A 19944-nucleotide genomic window follows, 5' to 3' on the forward strand; every position below is an offset into this window, starting at 1 on the left:
TGGCCATCGTCTTTTCTCGTTGTTCTCTTGTGAATGTTGACATCTCTGCCACTCTACCTTAGTAGATATCGATCGAGTTTACCGCTGATGCAGCCCTAAATTCATGTGGTCTTCCTGTTTCTTCCTCCATTTCTTTGGGTGGAGGTCCAGCCAACAGAGCACTACCTTTCAGTGAGCAGTCTCCTCTGTTTGCCCATTAATGCATAATGCTGACTGTCTGTTTCATCTCTGAATCACTTGGCCAGTGAACCAAGTGGCCAGACTGCCTCATCTTTGTCCATCTCTGCTCAGTTGTGTTGGCATCACTTTTACTGGGTGGTGTATCTTCGCGTCGGGTATTCTCCCCCCCCCCCCCCCCACTTTTGAATCGCCCATAGTGTTTGCAACAGAGAGGGTTTAAAAGAGCTATGCAGGGCAGGTATATTGGTTCCCAAATTGAAGGTGGTTACCATAATTATCCTGCTATAACGAAACTAACCAGCCAGAAGACCTGTGACATATGTGGCAATGCCTTTATGTTTGGTTGGTCAGCTGTACAGGAAACAGCGTGTCAGCCATGGACAACCACCGTCTCCATCTTCTCCATGGGTCAAGGTGTCAAACCCAGCAAGCCCAACACAGAGGATCCATCTTTGAGCTTGTGGTAGCTGCTTGTTTTTTATCCTTCATGTATGAGCTCAAATACTCAGTTTCAAGGACTTCCAGTCGGTTACTAATTTAATCACTTCATCCCATTGATGAACCGATCACAAATGATCAGATACAGCAACCAATTCCCCCCTGGGTGTGTAATGTGGTCGAGAACCTTCCTCATTTCTGGTTTCACTCAAGTAGTCTTGGTGCATCTGGTGTAGACAACCATTGTAAACCCACTCAGATGGCAATATCTGTGCTGGCAAGTAATCTAATCTCCTCTGTCTGCATGTGATCCATATCCATCTATTCTCTGCATATCCATTTCTCACACTGGCTGCTGTGTTTGCTCTATGTTTGTTCCACACTCCATGCCATGCACTCCATGTACCGCGCTGCGTGTTCCACACTCCGTGTACCCCGCTCTGTGTTCCACACTCCGTGTACCCCGCTCTGTGTTCCACACTCCGTGTACCCCGCTCTGTGTTCCACACTCCGTGTACCCCGCTCTGTGTTCCACACTCCGTGTACCCCGCTCTGTGTTCCACACTCCATGTACCGCGCTGCGTGTTCCACACTCCGTGTACCGCGCTGCGTGTTCCACACTCCGTGTACCCCGCTCTGTGTTCCACACTCCATGTACCGCGCTGCGTGTTCCACACTCCGTGTACCCCGCTGCGTGTTCCACACTCCGTGTACCCCGCTCTGTGTTCCACACTCCGTGTACCCCGCTCTGTGTTCCACACTCCGTGTACCCCGCTCTGTGTTCCACACTCCGTGTACCCCGCTCTGTGTTCCACACTCCGTGTACCCCGCTCCGTGTTCCACACTCCGTGTACCCCGCTCCGTGTTCCACACTCTGTACCGCGCTGCGTGTACCGCACTGTGTGTACCGCGCTGCGTGTACCGCACTGTGTGTATCGCGCTCCGTGTACCCCGCTCCGTGTTCCACACTCTGTACCGCGCTGCGTGTACCGCACTGTGTGTACCGTGCTATGTGTTCCACACACAGTGCACCTCGTTGCGTGTACCATGCTCCGTGTACCGTGCTGCGCATTCCATGCTCCGTGTACCGCGATCTATGTACCGCGCTACCTGTACAGCGCTACGTGTTCCACACTCCCTGTACAGCGCTACGTGTTCCACATTCCCTGATCCGCGCTGTCAGTTCTGTGCACCATGTACTGCTCTGCGTGTTCCACACTCTGTACTGTGCTGCAGTATTCCATGCTGCGTTTACTGCGCTGCGTATTCCATGCTCTGTGCACTGTGCTGCGTATTCCACACTCCGTATACCATGCTGCATGTTCCTCGCTCCATGTACCGTGCTGCATGTACCACTCTCCGTGTACCCCGCTGCATGTGCCACGCTCCATGTACTGTGCTGCGTATTCCACGCTCTGTGTACCGCGATCTATGTACCACGCTACATATACCGCACTACGTGTTCCACACTCCATGTACTGCGCTCCATGTACCGCGACGCACGTAACGCGCTGCGTGTTCTCTGGGTTACAAGATGATGACTCCGCGCTCTGTCTTGCAGCAAGGCTGGACGGTGGCAGTGGACCTGGTGATTGGATGGCAGGGCATCGGCCAGGTGATCAGCTCGGGTGAGGTGAGGACAGGGGGCTCAACGCTGGTGGCTGGGATGGGGGACTGGGGCCAGGGGTTGGGGGCCAGGATGGGGGGGGGGGGACCTGTGGCAGGAGTGGGGGCCAGTGGCAGCAGCCATGGGCAGACGTGAGGGTCAGAAGTAGGGGTGGAGACCTGAAGGTTCAATGCTGGTGCAGGAATGGCTATCAGAGGTGGGTGACAGAGGTGGCCAAGGGTCTCAGATGCTGGGGTGGGTGACAGAGACGGGAATGGACATCAGATTCAGAGGTGGATTACAGAGGAAGGGGGAGGGTGACAGAGACGGAGTGGTGACAAGCAGGGGGAAGTAACAGAGGCAGGGGGAGGGTGACAGAGGCAGGGGGTGGTGACAAGCAGGGGGAAGTAACAGAGGCAGGGGGAGGGTGACAGAGGCAGGAGTGGATGATCGTGGGAAGGGACAGATGTCAGAGACAGGGATATGGGTATCAGAGGCAGAGAGGTGACAGGCAGGGGGAGGGTGACAGAGGTGGTGATAGGGGGAACAGCGGGTGACAGGGGCTGGACCAGGTGACAGAAGTTGGGGCGGGAGACAGAGGGACGCATGGGGGCCTGGAATGGGGCCAGGGGTCAGATCCACAGGGCAAGGGCGGGTGAGTACCAGAGGGGTCAATGTCGGTGGCAGTGGTGGGGGGAGGGGCTACAGCCAGGGTCACGGGCTAGGACCAAGGACAGGGACAAGGACGGATAAGGACAGGGTTGGGGAGCACAGGCAGGGACAGGGCTTCATACTGGGACACGAGTGAGGAATGGAGGTGGACTAGACAGGTGCCTGGGAGGTTAAAGATGCAAACACCCTGAGATCGACATTGTGGGAGTGAGTCAGGTAGGCAGTGATGGAGGGAGAGGGAGTGAGAGTGATGGAGGGGGAGGAAGTGAGTGAGTGATGGAGGGAGAGAGAGGGAGTGAGGAAGGGTGTGGGAGGGTGAGGGAGAGGGAGTGAGAGGGTGAGAGAGTGAGTCAGTGAGGGAGAGGGTGAGGGAGAGGGAGTGACTCGGAGGGAGGGGGAGCTCAAGAGACTGAGAGGTGATCCTAAAGTGTATAAAACCATTGGAGGGGTGCATAAATAGGATGAATACACATAGTCTTTTTCTAAAGATAGGAAAATCAAGAACCAGAGGGCATAGGTTTATGGTGCGAGGGGAAAAATTCAATGAGTACCTGAGAGGCAGCTATTTCACACAGAAGGTGGTGTGTATATGGAACAAAGTGCCAGAGGAAGTAGTTTAATAACAACATTTAAAATACATTTAGATAGGTACATGGATTGAAACTGTTTAGACGGATAGAGGACAAATGGGACCAGCTTGGTTTGGGCATTTTGGTTGGTATGGACGAGCTGGGAAGAGCGGCTGCTTCGATGCAGTATGGCTTCCATGATTCTCATCGCCATTCCGAAACCTCGCACCATGTGCAACTCAGTTTTCTGTGAGTTGTTTACAAGGTTGGTAGGTTGCACACAAAAGCTCTGGCTATTGGTAACATTGAATGTACCATGTGCTGACTGACTTGTGACATTGATGGATGTATGATTAGTGCCAGGAAAATGTCAGTCACGCCAAGGTTTTTCTCACATTGCTCAGTTCCCGCCAATTTTTCCATGAATTTCACCTGGAGAGATCCTAGTGCAAATTGCCCAGGTAGATCATGTTGAGCTGAAGCTTCTTTATGTTAGACTTTACTTTAGAGATACAGCGTGGAAACAGGCCCTTTGGCCCACCGAGTCCGCGCCGATCAGTGATCATTCCGCACACGACCACAATCCTACACACTAGGGAAAAGTTACAATTTATAGAAGCCAATTAGCCTACAAACCTGCACATCTTTGGAGTGTGGGAGGAAAGCAGAGCACCGGGAGAAAACAGAGAGAACGTACAAACTCTGTACAAACAGCACCTGTATTCGGGATCAAACCCGGGTCTCTGGCATGGTAAGGTAGCAACTCTATTGCTGCAACCCTGAAGGAGGATTTCATTTTTAAAAAAACTCATAAAATGAAGATACAAATGGATTTAATTTGTGGGCAAATATTTGGTAAATAACGACATTCTATGTTTGAAGTTTTAAATTTACTACTCGTCCAAGAAGTAAATTAAATATTGTTTTGTTTTTCATTCTGAACAGCCCATCAGCTTGGCAGAGTTCAAGCATATTAAATCCATCAAATCTGTTCATTCAGAGGGCAAAACGAAAGCTCTGCTTCAACTGGAAATCAGTGGGGCTTCACAGGTAAGAGCAATTGCAATTATTCCAGGCCAGCTCTGCACCAAAACAAATGCGATCCTTGCACAACTGCAATTAAAACAGAGCATCTTTGCATCCTTGCAGTCTCAACCCACACACAATTGCAATTATTACACATCTCTGCAATGGTGCAGTGAAGCTCCCTCATAATCGCAATTATTATGGAGCATCTCTGGAACAAATATGATAGTAATGTTTAAGAGGCTTTTAGATAGGCACATGAATATGCAGGGAATGGAGAGATATGGAGTACAGGTGGGCAGAAGAGATTAATTTAACATGGCATCATGTTCAGCATGGACATCGTGGGCCGAAGGGCCTGTTCCTGTGCTGTACTGCTAGTGCTGCAGGTAATATTTCAGATTACCATCAACTGCAGGATTTTGCCGCAGATTTCCCACCCAAGGGGATTATTAGAAAGGAGTTCCGGCCTTTGGAGTTGGGTTTAACAAATGTGAAAGGTTTGGTAAAAAAAACTGCAGATGTTCGAAATCCGAAATCAAGGTGGAAAATCCATCAGCGGAGAGAGAAATGGAATTCCCGGTTTGGGCCAGAGACCCTTTATTAGAAACTGGGAATAGTTACAATTCAAACTTTGAAGTTGCAAGTTCTCAACTGATGTCACCACAAGGTACAACTCCTCCCCCGTCTGTCGTAGGGTAGACTGACACCCCTTCCCCCCCCCCCTCCCCCCCCCCCCCCACCCCGTCTCCCCCGTCCCCAATCTTTTCCACTCGTCACTTTAATTTCATGTTTCGTGTATTTTGTGTTTTATGACTGCTGGCAGATCAATTTCCCTCCTGGGATTAAAAAGTTCTATCGTATCGTATCATTGAGACGATTCAAGCATTTCCTATTTAGTGAGTGGGATTGTGGAGGGGTTGGTCTTTTGGGATAGGGTTTAGTAAGTGGGAATGTGAAGGGGTTGGTCTGAGTGGACAGGGTTTAACTGTTGCTGCTGTGAGCAGCAACATGAAGGGGTTGTTCTTTTGGGATTGGATTTATTTAGTGGGAACACAAATAAATTGTTCTGTTAGGCTTGGATTTGTTGAGTGGGTATGTGATGGGGTTGTTCTGTTGGGGCAGTGCTTAGTGAGTGGGAATGTGAAGGGCTTTGCTCCGTTGAGATTCTACATTAGGAATCCTGGCTTCCTCCTTAAGTAATCATTGCTCTGTCTGACCGGGCTCCTTCGGATCTTCCCTTGTCAGGTGCTGTCCTATTGATCACCGTTCATAGTTACCTCACGCCGCCTTCTTTACTTGGCAGCCGCTGACAATAACAGCCTCGTCGCTGGCGATGGCGGAGAACATGGCCAATCTCATCGATGGCTGCTGCCAACTGGAGCGCGGCGATGCAGTCTCCCTCATCACGAGTTTCAGGAGAGGTCAGTGAACTGTCCAGAGTCACACACCTGGGGAAGGGTGACCAAACACATCACCGCTCTTCCCACAACGGCTTTCTGTATGTGCGCAGAGGGCAGTTTGACCATAGAACAGAAATGAAGACTCTTTATCATTGTGTAACATGCCAATTCCTGATGAGATTCTCCCCCACCTGATGGAGAGGTGGGGTATGTTTCCTTCTTGCCGTCAAAGACTCTGATCCCTAACCGGGCTGACTGGTGTGGTGGGAAGCCTCTTGACTTAACCCAGCCGGGGAGCCTTGAATCAGCATCCTGGTTTTGTGAGACCATGAGTTATTTTGTTTATTAACCCTGTTGTGATTCTTCTGTTCCCACAGATCAAGAATCAAAAGACAAGCTTCCTGACCTTCCTGCCCGGTATGTTGGTCTTGGTTTATTGTTATCACGAGACCCAAGATGCAGTGAAATACTTTGTTCATGTGCTATCCAGTCAAATCATACTGTAGTGGGAGATTGCAAGCTTCACGTGGTCTGCCCTATTTCGACGAATGCAATCAACTTGGCGTGCACAATCAAATAAGATCAAATAAAACGTTGTGTTACAGCTTTAGGCTGTGCATGCCATACGCAAGAAGAAGAAGATACAATACAAGAGTACAATCAAGCTATACACAAGAAGAACAGGTAGTGAAAAATGAAAATTACCAGCGTGCAGAAAATACAGCATTATAGCTTTACAGCTGCAGAGAAACAAAAAAAAAATTGTTGTGGGTTTATGCAGCTCTGTTTGTTTAGTTTAGTTTATTTACTGTCACGTATACCGAGGTACAGTAAAAAGCTTTTGCCTGCTAACAAAACAGCAGAAAGGCAATACATGATTACAATTGAGCCCTTTACAGTATATAGATACATGATAAAGGAATAACATGAATGAAGTTTAGTGCAAGATAAAGCCAGTAAAGTCTGATCAAATATAGTCTGAGGGTCTCCAATGAAGTTTATAGTATTTCAGAACAGCTCCCTCGTTGTGGTAGGATGGTTCAGTTGCCCGATAACACTGCCCTGTGATATACAGACCCTGTGTGAGATTACACTGTCGGTGTTATACAGGCCCTGCTGTAGAATTACACTGCCAATAGACAATAGGTTCAGGAGTAGGCCAATCGGCCCTTTGAGCCAGCACCACCATTCAATGTGATCATGGCTGATCATCCACGATCAGTACCCCGTTCCTGCCTTCTCCCCATATCCCCTGGCTCTGCATCTTTAAGAGCCCTATCAAGCTCTCTCTTGAAAGTATCTAGAGAACCAGCCTCCACTGTCCTCTGAGGCAGAGAATTCCACAGACTCACAACTCTCTGTGTGAAAAAGTGTTTCCTCATCTCCGTTCTAAATGCCCTACCCCTTATTCTAAAACTGTGGCCCCTGGTTCTGGACTTGCCCAACATCGGGAACATGTTTCCTGCCTCTAGCGTGTCCAAACCCTTCACAATCTTATATGTTTCAATGAGATACCCTCTCATCCTTCTAAACTCCAGTGTACAAGCCCAGCCGCTCCATTCTCTCAGCATATGACAGTCCGGTCATCCCGGGAATTAACCTTGTGAACCTACGCTGCACTCCCTCAATAGCAAGAATGTCGTTCCTCAAATTAGGGGACCAAAACTGCACACAATACTCCAGGTGTGGTCTCACTAGGGCCCTGTACATCTGCAGAAGGACCTCTTTGCTCGTATAGTCAACTCCTCTTGTTATGATGGCCAACATGCCATTCGCTTTCTTCACTGCCTGCTGTACCTGCATGCTTACTTTCATTGACTGATGAACAAGGACCCCCAGATCCCGTTGTACTTCTCCTTTTCCCATGTATTCCCATTGTACTTACCCTTTGCCCTGTGTTATACAGGCCCTGTTGTGAGATTACACAGCTCTGTGTTATACAGACCCTGCTGATTAAAGATGGTTGTGGTGACTCCCTCCTGCTTTAACTTTAGGCCAAGACCAGAAGTGAAGATTACCGATGAGCCAAGATCCATGTTGTCACGGAGAAGCATGGGTGAGTCACGGCGAGTGGACTCTGGGGAGTGAGGGGATGGACCGGCATTGGGAGCTGGGATCAGGGCTCCGGAGGGAGTGGTACAAGGGGCTGACAGAAGGGGAACAAGGGAAATGTGAGCTTGGAGGAGTCCTGTAGGACAGATGTGAAATGGAAGCACTCGGTAGTCCACTTGCTCCAAAATTAATGCACAAGGATCGTTTGCTGGAAGGTTTTGGGAAGTGGTGAGGTGAAACTGAGTATGAGTGGAACTGTGGAGTTCATTGCCACAGACCGTTGTGGAGGCCAAGTCGATGGATATTTTTAAGGCAGAGATTGACAGATTCTTGATTAGTAAGGGTGTCTGGGATTATGGGGAGAAGGCAGGAGAATTGGGCTGAGAGGGAAAGATAGATCGGCCATGAGTGCATGGCAGAGAAGATTTGATGGGCCGAATGACATTCTGCTCCCGGAACTTATGAACATGAACTGAGTCTCACACTCTGCGTCTCCCAGCTGCTAAATAACTCTGTGAGTCCTACTCTCTCTCTGTGTAGATCCTGCCCCACCCTACCTGAGGGGTATCCACCCAGTGTTTGGACCATGTGAAGGGGACCATCACACATTGCCCCAAGGGTTTCTGCCTCTGTGTGGCACTCACTGTCCCGCTCGAGGGGAGGGTGTTGTTTGCTATAAAACATTGAAGATCAGTCCAATTTCAGTTCTTGGCACTTTTAATGATGGAACAAGCACATTTGGCTTATCGGGACGATGCTGGCTGCCAGGGGAGTAAACTTCCATCAGTTTGGATGGCACGGTTGTGCAGTGGTAGAGTTACCAACTTACAGCGCCAGAGACCCGGGTTCAATCCTGACTATGGGTGCTGTCTGTATGGTGTTTGTACATTCCCCCCCATGACCACGTGGGTTTTTCCTGGATGCTCCGGTTTCCTCCAACACTCCAAAGACGTACAGATTTGTGGGTTAATTGGCTTTGGTAAAAATCGTAAATTGTCCCTAGTGTGCAGGATAGTGCTATCGCACTGGGATCGCTGGTCGGCGCGGACTGGTGGGCCGAAGGACCGGGTTCAGCATTGTATCTCTAAACTAAACTAAAGTAAAGTAAACTAAACTAAGCTAAACTAAACTAAGTCCCATTCACCCTCTGCTTATTGCCCTGGAGTTTTCTTGAGGTCCTCATTTCGCTGAGATCATCAGGGCAGATTCCCGATCCAGAAATCTCTTGGCAATACTAAGCCTCGCTGTTCCTGTGTGAACGTGAAGCCAGGAATCCGAAGGAGCCACAAACCCACTACAGCTGTTCCCCCTCCCTCACCCTCTCCGTGCCCCCTCCCCCCCCCCCCCCCCCCCCCCCTTCCACTGGCCTGTACCAAGGACACGTGCTAGTGCAGTAGGACAATTGATTACAGTGCTCTCAGTACATCTTGGGATCATTCTGTGTTTCTATCTGGTGCTTAAGAGCCAGCCTACGCTAATTATTTGCTGAGCCACCTACAAACCTGGAGCAGTCCTACAAACCTGGAACACCTGCTCTCAGTCTGCCAAGGCCTACGCGATCACCCAGTTGCCAAACATTTCAACTTCCCTTCACATTCCCATACTGACCATTCCGACCTGGGACTCCTCCAGTGTCAGAGTGATGCCAAACGCAAATTGGAGGAACAGCACCTCATATTTGGCCTGGGCAGCTTACACCCCAGTGGTATGAAATTTGATTCCTCTTATTTCAAGTAATCCTTGCATTCACGCTCTCTCCTTCCCTCCCTCACCTTAGTCATCTTGCTAGCTTCACTGTTTGTATCTCTTCATTATCACCTCTTCCACAGCCAGCAATGGATCACTGTGGACTCCACCTTTCTTGAGCCATTGGTGCCTGCTGTGGTTTGTTCTGTAAATTTCTCATACCTCGAGTTTCTCCCTCCCCTGACTCTCAGTCTGAAGAATGGTCACGACCCGAAACGTCACATATTCCTTTTCTCCAGGGATGTTGCCAGACCCGATGAGTTACTCCGGCATTTTTTGTCCTGGAACAACTCAGTACTGTGGGAGGATCTACCTTGGGAGCTGGGCCAATCATTTCTCCATGGTAACTAGGGGACCTCTCTGTCCAGTGGAGTGCAGGCTCCCCACCACTTCTCTGTGTATCCCCGCACCCCAGGGTCCACTCTCCCTTCCGTTCTCCTCCTGGCTGACCCACTTTGCTCTGAACATTTTGCAGATTCCGACATCTACGCCGAAATCCAGGACATGCCGAGATCTGCAGGTGAGTGTGAACCGATACTGACAGAGAGAGAGAGAGACTCTTGCGACAAATCACACCATCCCCGAGTCCGTCCCAACCGAGGAACTGCTTCAAACTGTGGCCACTGTTTTAACAGAGGAAGCTGCAGCCAGTATCAACAGACAGTATGTGTTGGAAGGAACTGCAGATGCTGGTTTAAACCGAAGATAGACACAAAAAGCTAGAGTAACTCAACGGGACAGGCAGCGTCTCTGGAGAGAAGGAATGGGTGACGTTTCGGGTCGAGGCTGAATGATTTAAAGACTGCATGGATGAACTCCAAAAATTGTTCATTCCTGTCTGGCGATAAAATAATACAGGCAAGGCGGCTCAACTGTGGCTAATGATGGAAATCAAGGATAGTGTTAAATCCAAGGAAAAGGCATATAAATTGGCCAGAGGAAGCTGCAAACCGGAGGACTGGGAAAAAAATTAGAACTCAACAGAGGAGGACCAAGGGGTTAATTAAGAGCAGGAAAAAAGAGCATGAAAGAAAGCTTGCAGGGAATATAAACTGACTCTAAAAGATTCTTTAGATATGTAGAAAGGAAAAGATTAGTGAAGACAAATGTAGGTCCCTTCCACTCAGAGACAAGTGAATTTATAATGGGGAAACAGAAATGGCAGAACAGTTAAACAAATACTTTGGTTGTGCCTTCACTGAGGAAGACACAAACAATCTACCAGAAATACTAGGGGACCAAGGATCTAGTGGGAGGGAGGACCTGAAGGGAATCCACATAAAGCAGGAAATGGTGTTAGGTAAACTGTTGGAACTGAAGGCAGATAAATCCCCAGGGCCTGATGGTCTGTATCCTCAAGGAGGTGGCCCAAGAAATCATGGATGCATTGGTGATCATTTTCCGATGTTCTCCCGAATCTGGATCAGTTCCTGTGGACTTGAGGGTAGCCAGTGTAACTTCACTTTTTAAGAGAGGAGGGAGAGAGAAAATGGGGAATTATAGATCAGTTAGTGGGGAAGATGCTTGAGTCGATTATTAAAGATGTTATAGCAGCGCATTTGGAAAGCAGTGACTTGATCGGTCAGTCAGCATGGATTTATGAAGGGGAAATCATGCTTGACTAATCTTCTGAAATTTTTTGAGGATGTAACAAGTAGAATGGATAAGGGAGAGCTAGCGGATGTGTATATTGACTTTCAAAAAGCCCTCGATAAGGTCTCACACAAGAGATTAGTGTGTAAAATTAGTGCACATGGTATTAGGGGCAGGGTATTGACATGGATAGAGAACTGGAGGACAGACAGGAAGCAAAGAGTAGAAATTTTCGTGTCCTTTTCAGAATGGCAGGCAGTGACTAGTGGGGTGCCGCAAGGCTCGGTGCTGGGACCGTTAATTACAATATATCTTAACGATTTAGATAAGGGAATTAAATGTGACATTTCCAGGTTTGCGGATGATACAAAGCTGGGTGGCAGTGTGAGCTGAGATGAGGATGCTATGAGGCTGCAGGGTGACTTTGATAGGTTGGGTGAGTGGGCAGATGCAATATAATGTGGATAAATGTGAGGTTATCCACTTTGGAGGCAAGAACATGAAGGCAGATTATTATCTGTATGGTGTGAGATTAGGAAAAGGGGAATGCAACGAGACCTGGGTGTGCTTGTACATCAGTCACTGAAAGTAAGCATGCAGGTACAGCAGGCAGTGAAGAAAGCTAATAGCATGTTGGCCTTCATTGCGAGAGGAGTTGAGTTTAGGAGTAAGGGTGCCCTACAGCAGTTGTACAGGTGAGACTGCACCTGGAGGGTTGTGTACAATTTTGGTCACCTAATTTGAGGAAACACATTATTGCTATTGAGGGAGTGCATCGTAGGTTCACCAGGTTAATTCCCGGGATGGTGGGACTGACATATGATGAAATAATACGTAGACGAAACTTGTATTCACTGGAATTAGAAGTTTGAGAGGGCATCTTATGGAAACATATAAAATTCTTAAAGGATTGGACAGGCTATATGCTGGAAAAATGTTCCCAATATTAGGGGAGTCCAGAAACAGGGGTCACAGTTTAAGAATAAGGGGTAGGCTATTTAGGACTGAGATGAGGAAAAACATTTTCACCCAGAGAGTTGTGAATCTGTGAAATCCTCTGTCACAGATGAATGAGAGATATAGGCGATGATATATCGAGATAAAGCACAATGTTACTTTTTTGCACATCTTTCACTCATTGTTCTTTATCTCTCTACATCACCGCCTATATCTCTCATTTCCCTTATCCCTAGCTAGTCTGAAGAAGGGTCTCGACCCATTCCTTCTCTCCAAAGATGCTGCCTGTCCCGCTGAGTTACTCCAGCTTTTTTTGCCTATCTGCAGATAATATCCAGTGTCCTCTAACACCACGGGGACACGCGACCACAAGCCAACAGATAGCTCTCCGTTATTTTAATGCCGGCTTTCTCATTTATCATGATTCTTTTTGCAGTTCCTCACAATAATATCTCTCGAGACTCTGTGGTTCTGGGCCGGATTCTGGGAGAAGGATTTTTCGGTCAGGTTTATGAAGGACTTTACAAAACAAATGTGAGTTTTCATTCTTCAAATCATATTGTGAAATGTTGTTTTAATGTCAAGGGGTGACGTTCCCAACTAAAATACTATGCGTTTACTGATCACCGAACTGGAGATTTTCTTGTCCCTTAGACCCGGGGTCCTGGTGATTCATGTCTGGGATATCTTGTGATGGATTCATAGTGTGCGATACAGTGCAGCAAAAGCCCTTTGACCCACACCCCTGCCAACAATTTTGTCCATCTACACTGCTCCCATTTTCCTGCATTGGCACTTTATCCGCCTATGCCTTGCCTACATAATAGTCTGTCTATGTGCCTCAAATATAACAATTGTATCTGATTTCATCACCACCTTCTGGCATCACATTCAAGATATCAGTCACTCTCTGGGTAAAATAAAACTTACCTCTCAGATCCCCATTAAAAATTCTTCTTCTCAGGTTAAACATAAGCACGCATTTTGTACCTTGACTATCCTGCTAACATATGCTTTTTATATTCTTATATCCCTCCATCAGGGCACCTCACTCTCCTTCACTCCCGAGAAACCAAGTCCAGCCTATCCGATCTCTCCCCATAACTAACGTCCTCTGATCCATCATGGTGAACCTCCTCTGCACTCTCTCCAGTGCAATCACATATTTCCAGTCGTGTGGTGGCCAGAACTGCTCACAATATTCCATGTGCAGTATAACTAGTGTTTTATAAAGTTGCAACATAACATCCTAGCTATGTCCCTGTGTTTTCACTTTCAGGGAACTTGAACTCCAAGATCCCTCTGTACATCACAATTCTTCACCAAATGCCCATTTAGTATAGAAGGTAGACACAAAGTGCTGGAGTAACTCAGCGGGTCAGGCAGCATCTCTTCTGGAAAAGGAAGGGTGACGTTTCTGGTCGGGACTCTCCTTCAGCCTAAAACACCATCTACAGAATGCAATGTGGTTACCCACCCAGGCCACTTCAACCGCACCTTCCAAACCCATCCCCTCGACCACCAGCAGATGCAGGGGAACACCACCGCCTGCAGCTTCCCCTCCAAGTCACACGCCATCCCGAGTTGGAAATACGTCACTGCTCTTTCATCACTGGGTTTAAATCTGGAACCCTCCCCGATAGCACTTTGGGAGTGTCTTCATCAGAGAGACAATGGTTCAAGAATACAGTTCATCCACACTTTCTCTGGGACAGTTAGTGTGGATAATAAATGCTGGAGTGTTTCATAAAATAAACACTCTGCTTCTTGTGAGTTTCTATTTAAAATACAACTGAGGCCCGTGCCAAAGATGGTGCCGAAACCAGGTGACTCTCCTAGAAGTGAATCTGCAATTATTTATTACAATCACTCCACTCTTTTAAACCTCTACTCCAACAGATTGCCTTTATCCTGTGGACAGTTTGATTGTAATCATGTGTTGTAATCAGGTTGCGCAGGCTAGGACGCTATTCCTTTGAGCACAGGAGGATGAGGTTGATCTTTTAGAGGTGTACAAAATCATGAGAGGAATAGATCAGGTAGACGTACAGTCTCATACCCAGAGCAGAGAAATCGAGAACCAGAGGACATGGGTTTAAGGTAAGGAGGGAAAGATTTAATAGGAACCTGAGGTGTAAACTTTTTCATGCAAACGTTGGTGGGTGTATGGACGAGCTTCCAGAGGAGGTAGTTGAGGTAGGTACTATCGCAATGTTTAAGAAACAGTTAGACGGGTACATGGACCGGATAGGTTCAGAGGAACAAATGTAGGCAGGTGGGACTAGTGTAGGTGGGACATGTTGGCCAGTGTGGACAAGTTGGGCCCGTCTTTCTCTTGACTTTTTAGTATGCAACAACAAACAAAGCTTTTCACTGTGCCCCGGTACACGTGACAATAAACTAAACTAAACTGTACTGAGTTATAATGGAAAACATTATATATGAATCCAACAGAGTCAGTGAGAACCGGGGGTAGGGAGTGTCTGGTAACAAATGCTTGCGGACGTAAAATGTGCTTTTGACAAATATACCCGTGTAATATGCCTCAAATCTTCCTCCACCCTTGGTGTTTTTTGAGTGATCTTTGTACCTTCCTGTCCACAGAGTGGGGAGCAGCTGGCTGTTGCTGTGAAGACCTGCAAGGGTGAATGCACGTTTGACATCAAGGAGAAGTTCCTCCTGGAAGGCAGTAAGGAATTACACACTCCCAACACACTTTCCGAAACAATAGCCGAATGCTGGAAAATCTCAGCGGGTCGGGCAGCAGCCATGTCGAGGGCAACAGGGTTAAAGTTTTTCATTCGGATGATCTTTCATCGATTTCTCTCTCCACTCAAGCTGCCTGACTGCGGAGTAGCTCCATCATTCTCGGGTTTTATCTTGAATTTTCAGCATTTATGGTTTCTTGATTTTAGAGTAGCGTCGTAGATCGGTACGCACAGAAACAGGCCTATTGTAGCGTGTGTCTTGGAATAAAGCACGGAGTCGTGTTTAGAGAGAGACACTTTTTATTCTGATCCTCCCGGTTGTAGGGAAGACCAAACGAGAGAAAGATGGCACCCAAACCCCAGCCTTTAAAGCCTCCGGCTAAGGGCCGCCTCCGGACTGAACCACTCCTGTGCCAAGGGGTTCGACACTAAGGTGGCACGACCCTTGGGAGCCGCCACAGGACCCCCCCCCAGAACCAGAGGCACGAAATGCACCGGCGGGCGAACGACCCGGCCGGCCCGTGTGCGGAAGTTAGCCGCTCGTGGGGCTTGCGGAGGCATAGGTGGAGGGACAGGACGAGGGACCGGCGGGAGGACAGGTGGAGTGACAGGCGGAGGGAGCCGTGAAGGGGGGCGCCCTCGGGGCCGAGGTTGGGCAACCAGCACCGGCTGGTCAATGTCCAGGTGTGCCGGCTTCAACCGGTCGATCGACACTGCCTCCGGCCGGCCCCCCATGTCCAGGACAAAAGTCGACTGCCCGTGTTCCAGCACTCGGAACGGACCCTCGTACGGCCTCTGGAGTGGAGTCCGGTGGGCATCACGGCGCAGGAAGACGTACGGGCAGTCCCTGAGGGCTGATGGCACGTGTGGGCGAAATGTCCCATGGCGGGACGTCGGGACGGGTGCGAGCCTGCCAACTTGCTCGCGAAGGCGCTGTAGGGTGGATGAGGGCGTTCCCTGCTGCCCCGGCGCCGACGGCACGAACTCCCCGGGCACCGTGAGTGGCGACCCGTAAACGAGCTCCGCCGATGATGAGCCCAAGTCCTCTTTGGGAGCAGTCCGGATGCCCAGCATGACCCACGGCAACTCGTCCATCCAGTCCGGGCCGGAGAGTCGTGCCTTCAGTGCTGCCTTCAGCTGCCGGTGGAATCTCTCCACCAGACCGTTAGCTTGCGGGTGGTAAGCCGTGGTGTGGTGTAGCCGCACCCCCAGCAAGTGAGCCATGGCTGACCACAGCTCGGAGGTGAACTGTGGCCCCCGGTCTGAGGAGATGTGTGCCGGCACCCCGAAGCGAGCAATCCAGTGCGCGGACAACGCACGAGCACACGTAGCCGTTGAGGTATCGGTCAACGGAATGGCCTCCGGCCACCGCGTGAAGCGGTCCACCATTGTAAGCAGGTGGGTGATGCCCCGGGACGGCGGGAGAGGCCCTACAATGTCTATGTGGAGATGGTCGAACCGCCAGTGAGGTAGACCAAACTCCTGGAGCGGCGCACGGACATGGCGCTGGATTTTTGCCGTCTGGCACGGAATGCAGGTGCGAGCCCAATGGCCAACCTGCTTGCGCAGACCGTGCCACATGAAACGAGCAGCCACTAGTGCCGTTGTCGCCCGGATTGATGGGTGAGCCAGTCTGTGGATCACCTCGAACACCCTCCGGCGCCAGGTGGCAGGGACGATGGGGCGCGGCTGACCGGACGACACATCGCACAGGATTGTTTCTCCCCCAGGACCGAGAGGGACATCCTCAAGGCGGAGGCCGGAGATGGCAGTCCGGTAGGCGGGCACCTCATCGTCCGTGAGCTGTGCCGCCGCCAGAGCAGAATAGTCCATTCCGGGCGCCACCTCGAACACGGCGTTGATAGCGGGCCGGGACAATGCGTCGGCCACCCGGTTGTCTTTCCCCTTGATGTCGGGGTCACCAATGTAGCGTGTGTCTTGGAATAAAGCACGGAGTCGTGTTTAGAGAGAGACACTTTTTATTCTGATCCTCCCGGTTGCAGGGAAGACCAAACGAGAGAAAGATGGCACCCAAACCCCAGCCTTTAAAGCCTCCGGCTAAGGGCCGCCTCCGGACTGAACCACTCCTGTGCCGAGGGGTTCGACACTAAGGTGGCACGACCCTTGGGAGCCGCCACACTATAGTGTATATATTTAAGGCAGAGATAGACCGATTCTTGATTAGTACAGGTGTCAGAGGTTATGGGTTCGGGACGACAGATGGCACAATGGGCTAAGTGTTCGGCTGGCAACCGGAAGGTAGCCGGTTCGAATCCCGCTTCGAGTGCAAACTGTCATTGTGTCCTTGGGCAAGACACTTCACCCACCTTTGCCTGTGTGTGAATGTGTGTGAATGTGTGTGAGTGATTGGTGGTGGTCGGAGGGGCCGTAGGCGCAGATTGGCAGCCACGCTTCCGTCAGTCTGCCCCAGGGCAGCTGTGGCTACAGAAGTAGCTTACCACCACCGAGTGTGACTGAGGAGTGAATGAATAATGCGATGAGAAAGGCGCTATATAAATCCCATCCATTATGGGGAGAAAGCAGGAGAATGGGGTTAGGAGGGAGAGATGGATCAGCCATGATTGAATGGCGAAGTAGACTCGATGGGCCGAATGGCCTAATTCTGCTCCTATCACATGATCTACTTGTTTGGATGCTTCTTCAGCGTGGTATTCTGAAGTTCTTCCAGGTGACCTCTAATGCTCAGTTTAATGTTAGTTTGCCTCTCGAGTTGTGCGTCTGCAGTCTGAGCAACTGCACACTGTGGTTCTCCCAGTATGTTGGTGAGACCGCACTAGGAGTGTTGTCTGCAGTCATAGTCGACCACCTCTGCCACTTCAGCCGGAAAAAGGGTTCTGATCTGAGACGTCACCTATTCCTCTTCTTCAGCGATCCGTCCATCTTTGGTAGAAACCAGCATCTACACAATACACTGGGCTCCCGCATCTGTAGATCGAAGAGATTCATTCAGGAATCTCCCAAACCCAGGACTTCACTGCACAGTGCATGGACCAACAGGTGGAGCTCTCAGAACAGTCTTATCATTGCTCACATTGTAAAGAATCATCAAAACCATCAAAGAATCATCACATTGTCTCAACATCTCTTTTATACGGTGTACCTCTCTCTTTCTCTCTGCCTTGACTCTCTCTCTCAGTCCACTCTCTGTCTTACTCCCTCTCAAAAAAAGACACAGTGCTGGAATAACTATGCGCATCAAACAGCACCTCTGGAGAACATGGATAGGTGATGTGTTGAGTCGGGAAAGATCACCTATTCGTGTTCTCCAGAGATGCTGCACTCCAGCACCTTGTGTCTTTTTTTTACTAAACCAGCATCTGTAATTCCTTGAATAGACACAAAAAGTGTAGTAGCTTATCGGGACTGGCAGCATCTCTGGAGAGAAGGAATGAAAATAGAAAATAGATGCAGGAGGAGGCCATTCGGCCCTTCGAAACAAGAGTGACGTTTCGGGTCGAGACCCTTTTTCAGACTGCTGCCTGCCCCGCTGAGTTACTCCAGCTTTGTATCTATCTTCGGTTTAAACCAACATCTGCAGTTCCTTCCTACACATCTGTAATGCCTTGTTTCCACACTCTCTTAGTATTTTTCTCTCCCTCTGTCACACTTTCCCTTCCTCCCTCCCTCTGTCTCTCAACACTTTACCTGCCAGTTGTCTTCATGAGATCACGTTTCTGTAATTTCCAGCATATGCTGTTTAGATTTGAGATGGTTGGGTGCTGCATTGTATAAATTCCCACTTTCAGTGACCTGCCCTTCGCTTTCCCCAGCAATCATGGAGCCCCTCGACCATCCGCATCTCGTCAGGCTGATCGGGATGATTGAAGAGGAGCCGGCCTGGCTAATCATGGAATTGTATCCTTATGGAGAGGTGAGTGGGGAAGCCTGCTGCCGGATGATCCAGGGGAAGAGGCAGGACAGAACAGGAGCTTAAAGTGTCAAGTCCTACAGCTGGGATGGTGGGAGGGGCTGTTACACTGTGGGAGTGGTCGGACTGAGGGAGTGTGCCACTGTGGGAGTGGCAATACTCTGGACTGCTCCACAGTGGGAGGAGCAGTACTGATGGGATGCTGGACAGCTAATTACAGTATTGAGCTAGTACTGCTCATTCATTTTTCCCGATACGGTTATGTTGGGCAAAACCAGTGTTTACCGCTCATATTTAAATGTCTCTTGAGAAAGTAGGTGGGGAGAGCCACCATAGTGAACACTGCGGTCCTTCTGGTGACTGTGGGAGGGAATGTTTAGGGCAGTGGATGGGGAGCCGATCGAACGGCTGCTTTGTGCTGGAGGACGTTGAGCTACCCGAGAGTTGTTTGAGCCGCACTCACCCAGGCCGTGGGAGCGATCCATCACATTCCTGACTCGTGCTAGTTAGATGGTGGAGAAACCTTGGGGTGTCAGACAGCGAGTTACTTTCTGCCGGTCCCCTGCCAATGTCTGACCCGCCTCCAGCTGTGTGGTATTAGAATCGAATACAATACTTTATTGTCCCATGTGACAAGCCAGAAAGGGCGCTTGCAAAGATACAAATACCCCCCCCCCCTCCCCCCACGCCAGTTCCCTCTTTGTTCTTCCCCCCTTCCCCCTCCCTCATGGTGGTCCCCTCATGGCAGGTCCTAGTTGCTTTCCCCCTCCTTCACGGCAGTCCCCGCACGCCGGGTCCTCCTTTGTTCCTTCCCTTTGCGCGGCTGGTCTGGTTGCGTTTCCACCCTCTCTCGGTGCCAGCACCAACTGGTCAGCTCTGTCTGAGAGGGAGGTGCCAAACCCACTGGTCTGCTACTGTCTCCCTGGGGAGAGGGTGGAACCTTCAGCCCTGACCCCCCACCCCCCCCCCCTCTGTATGAGATACGGCTCGAAACCACAGTCTCTTAAATGCCCTCTGAAGTGCCCCCAACTTGGGGTCAATTAGGGATGATCAGCAAAGGTTGGCCTCACCATCAACCTCAACCTAAATTAATGAGACCATCACT

General features: G+C 49.7%; 1 protein-coding gene across 2 annotated transcripts in view; it reads left to right on the plus strand.

Annotated features, from left to right (window-relative positions):
* Nucleotides 1-19944, plus strand: part of ptk2b (protein tyrosine kinase 2 beta) — a 115653-nt gene that overhangs the window by 67304 nt on the left and 28405 nt on the right. For both annotated transcript variants that reach the window (XM_033026102.1, XM_033026103.1), the window contains exons 9-17: nucleotides 2180-2251; nucleotides 4411-4515; nucleotides 5798-5915; nucleotides 6272-6311; nucleotides 7889-7950; nucleotides 10168-10212; nucleotides 12679-12776; nucleotides 14847-14931; nucleotides 18742-18842. In XM_033026102.1, the coding sequence (XP_032881993.1) occupies nucleotides 2180-2251; nucleotides 4411-4515; nucleotides 5798-5915; nucleotides 6272-6311; nucleotides 7889-7950; nucleotides 10168-10212; nucleotides 12679-12776; nucleotides 14847-14931; nucleotides 18742-18842 (726 nt within the window). The remainder of the gene's footprint in view (nucleotides 1-2179; nucleotides 2252-4410; nucleotides 4516-5797; nucleotides 5916-6271; nucleotides 6312-7888; nucleotides 7951-10167; nucleotides 10213-12678; nucleotides 12777-14846; nucleotides 14932-18741; nucleotides 18843-19944) is intronic.

This window comes from Amblyraja radiata, chromosome 8 (assembly GCF_010909765.2).
Source record: "Amblyraja radiata isolate CabotCenter1 chromosome 8, sAmbRad1.1.pri, whole genome shotgun sequence".
NCBI lineage: Eukaryota > Metazoa > Chordata > Chondrichthyes > Rajiformes > Rajidae > Amblyraja > Amblyraja radiata.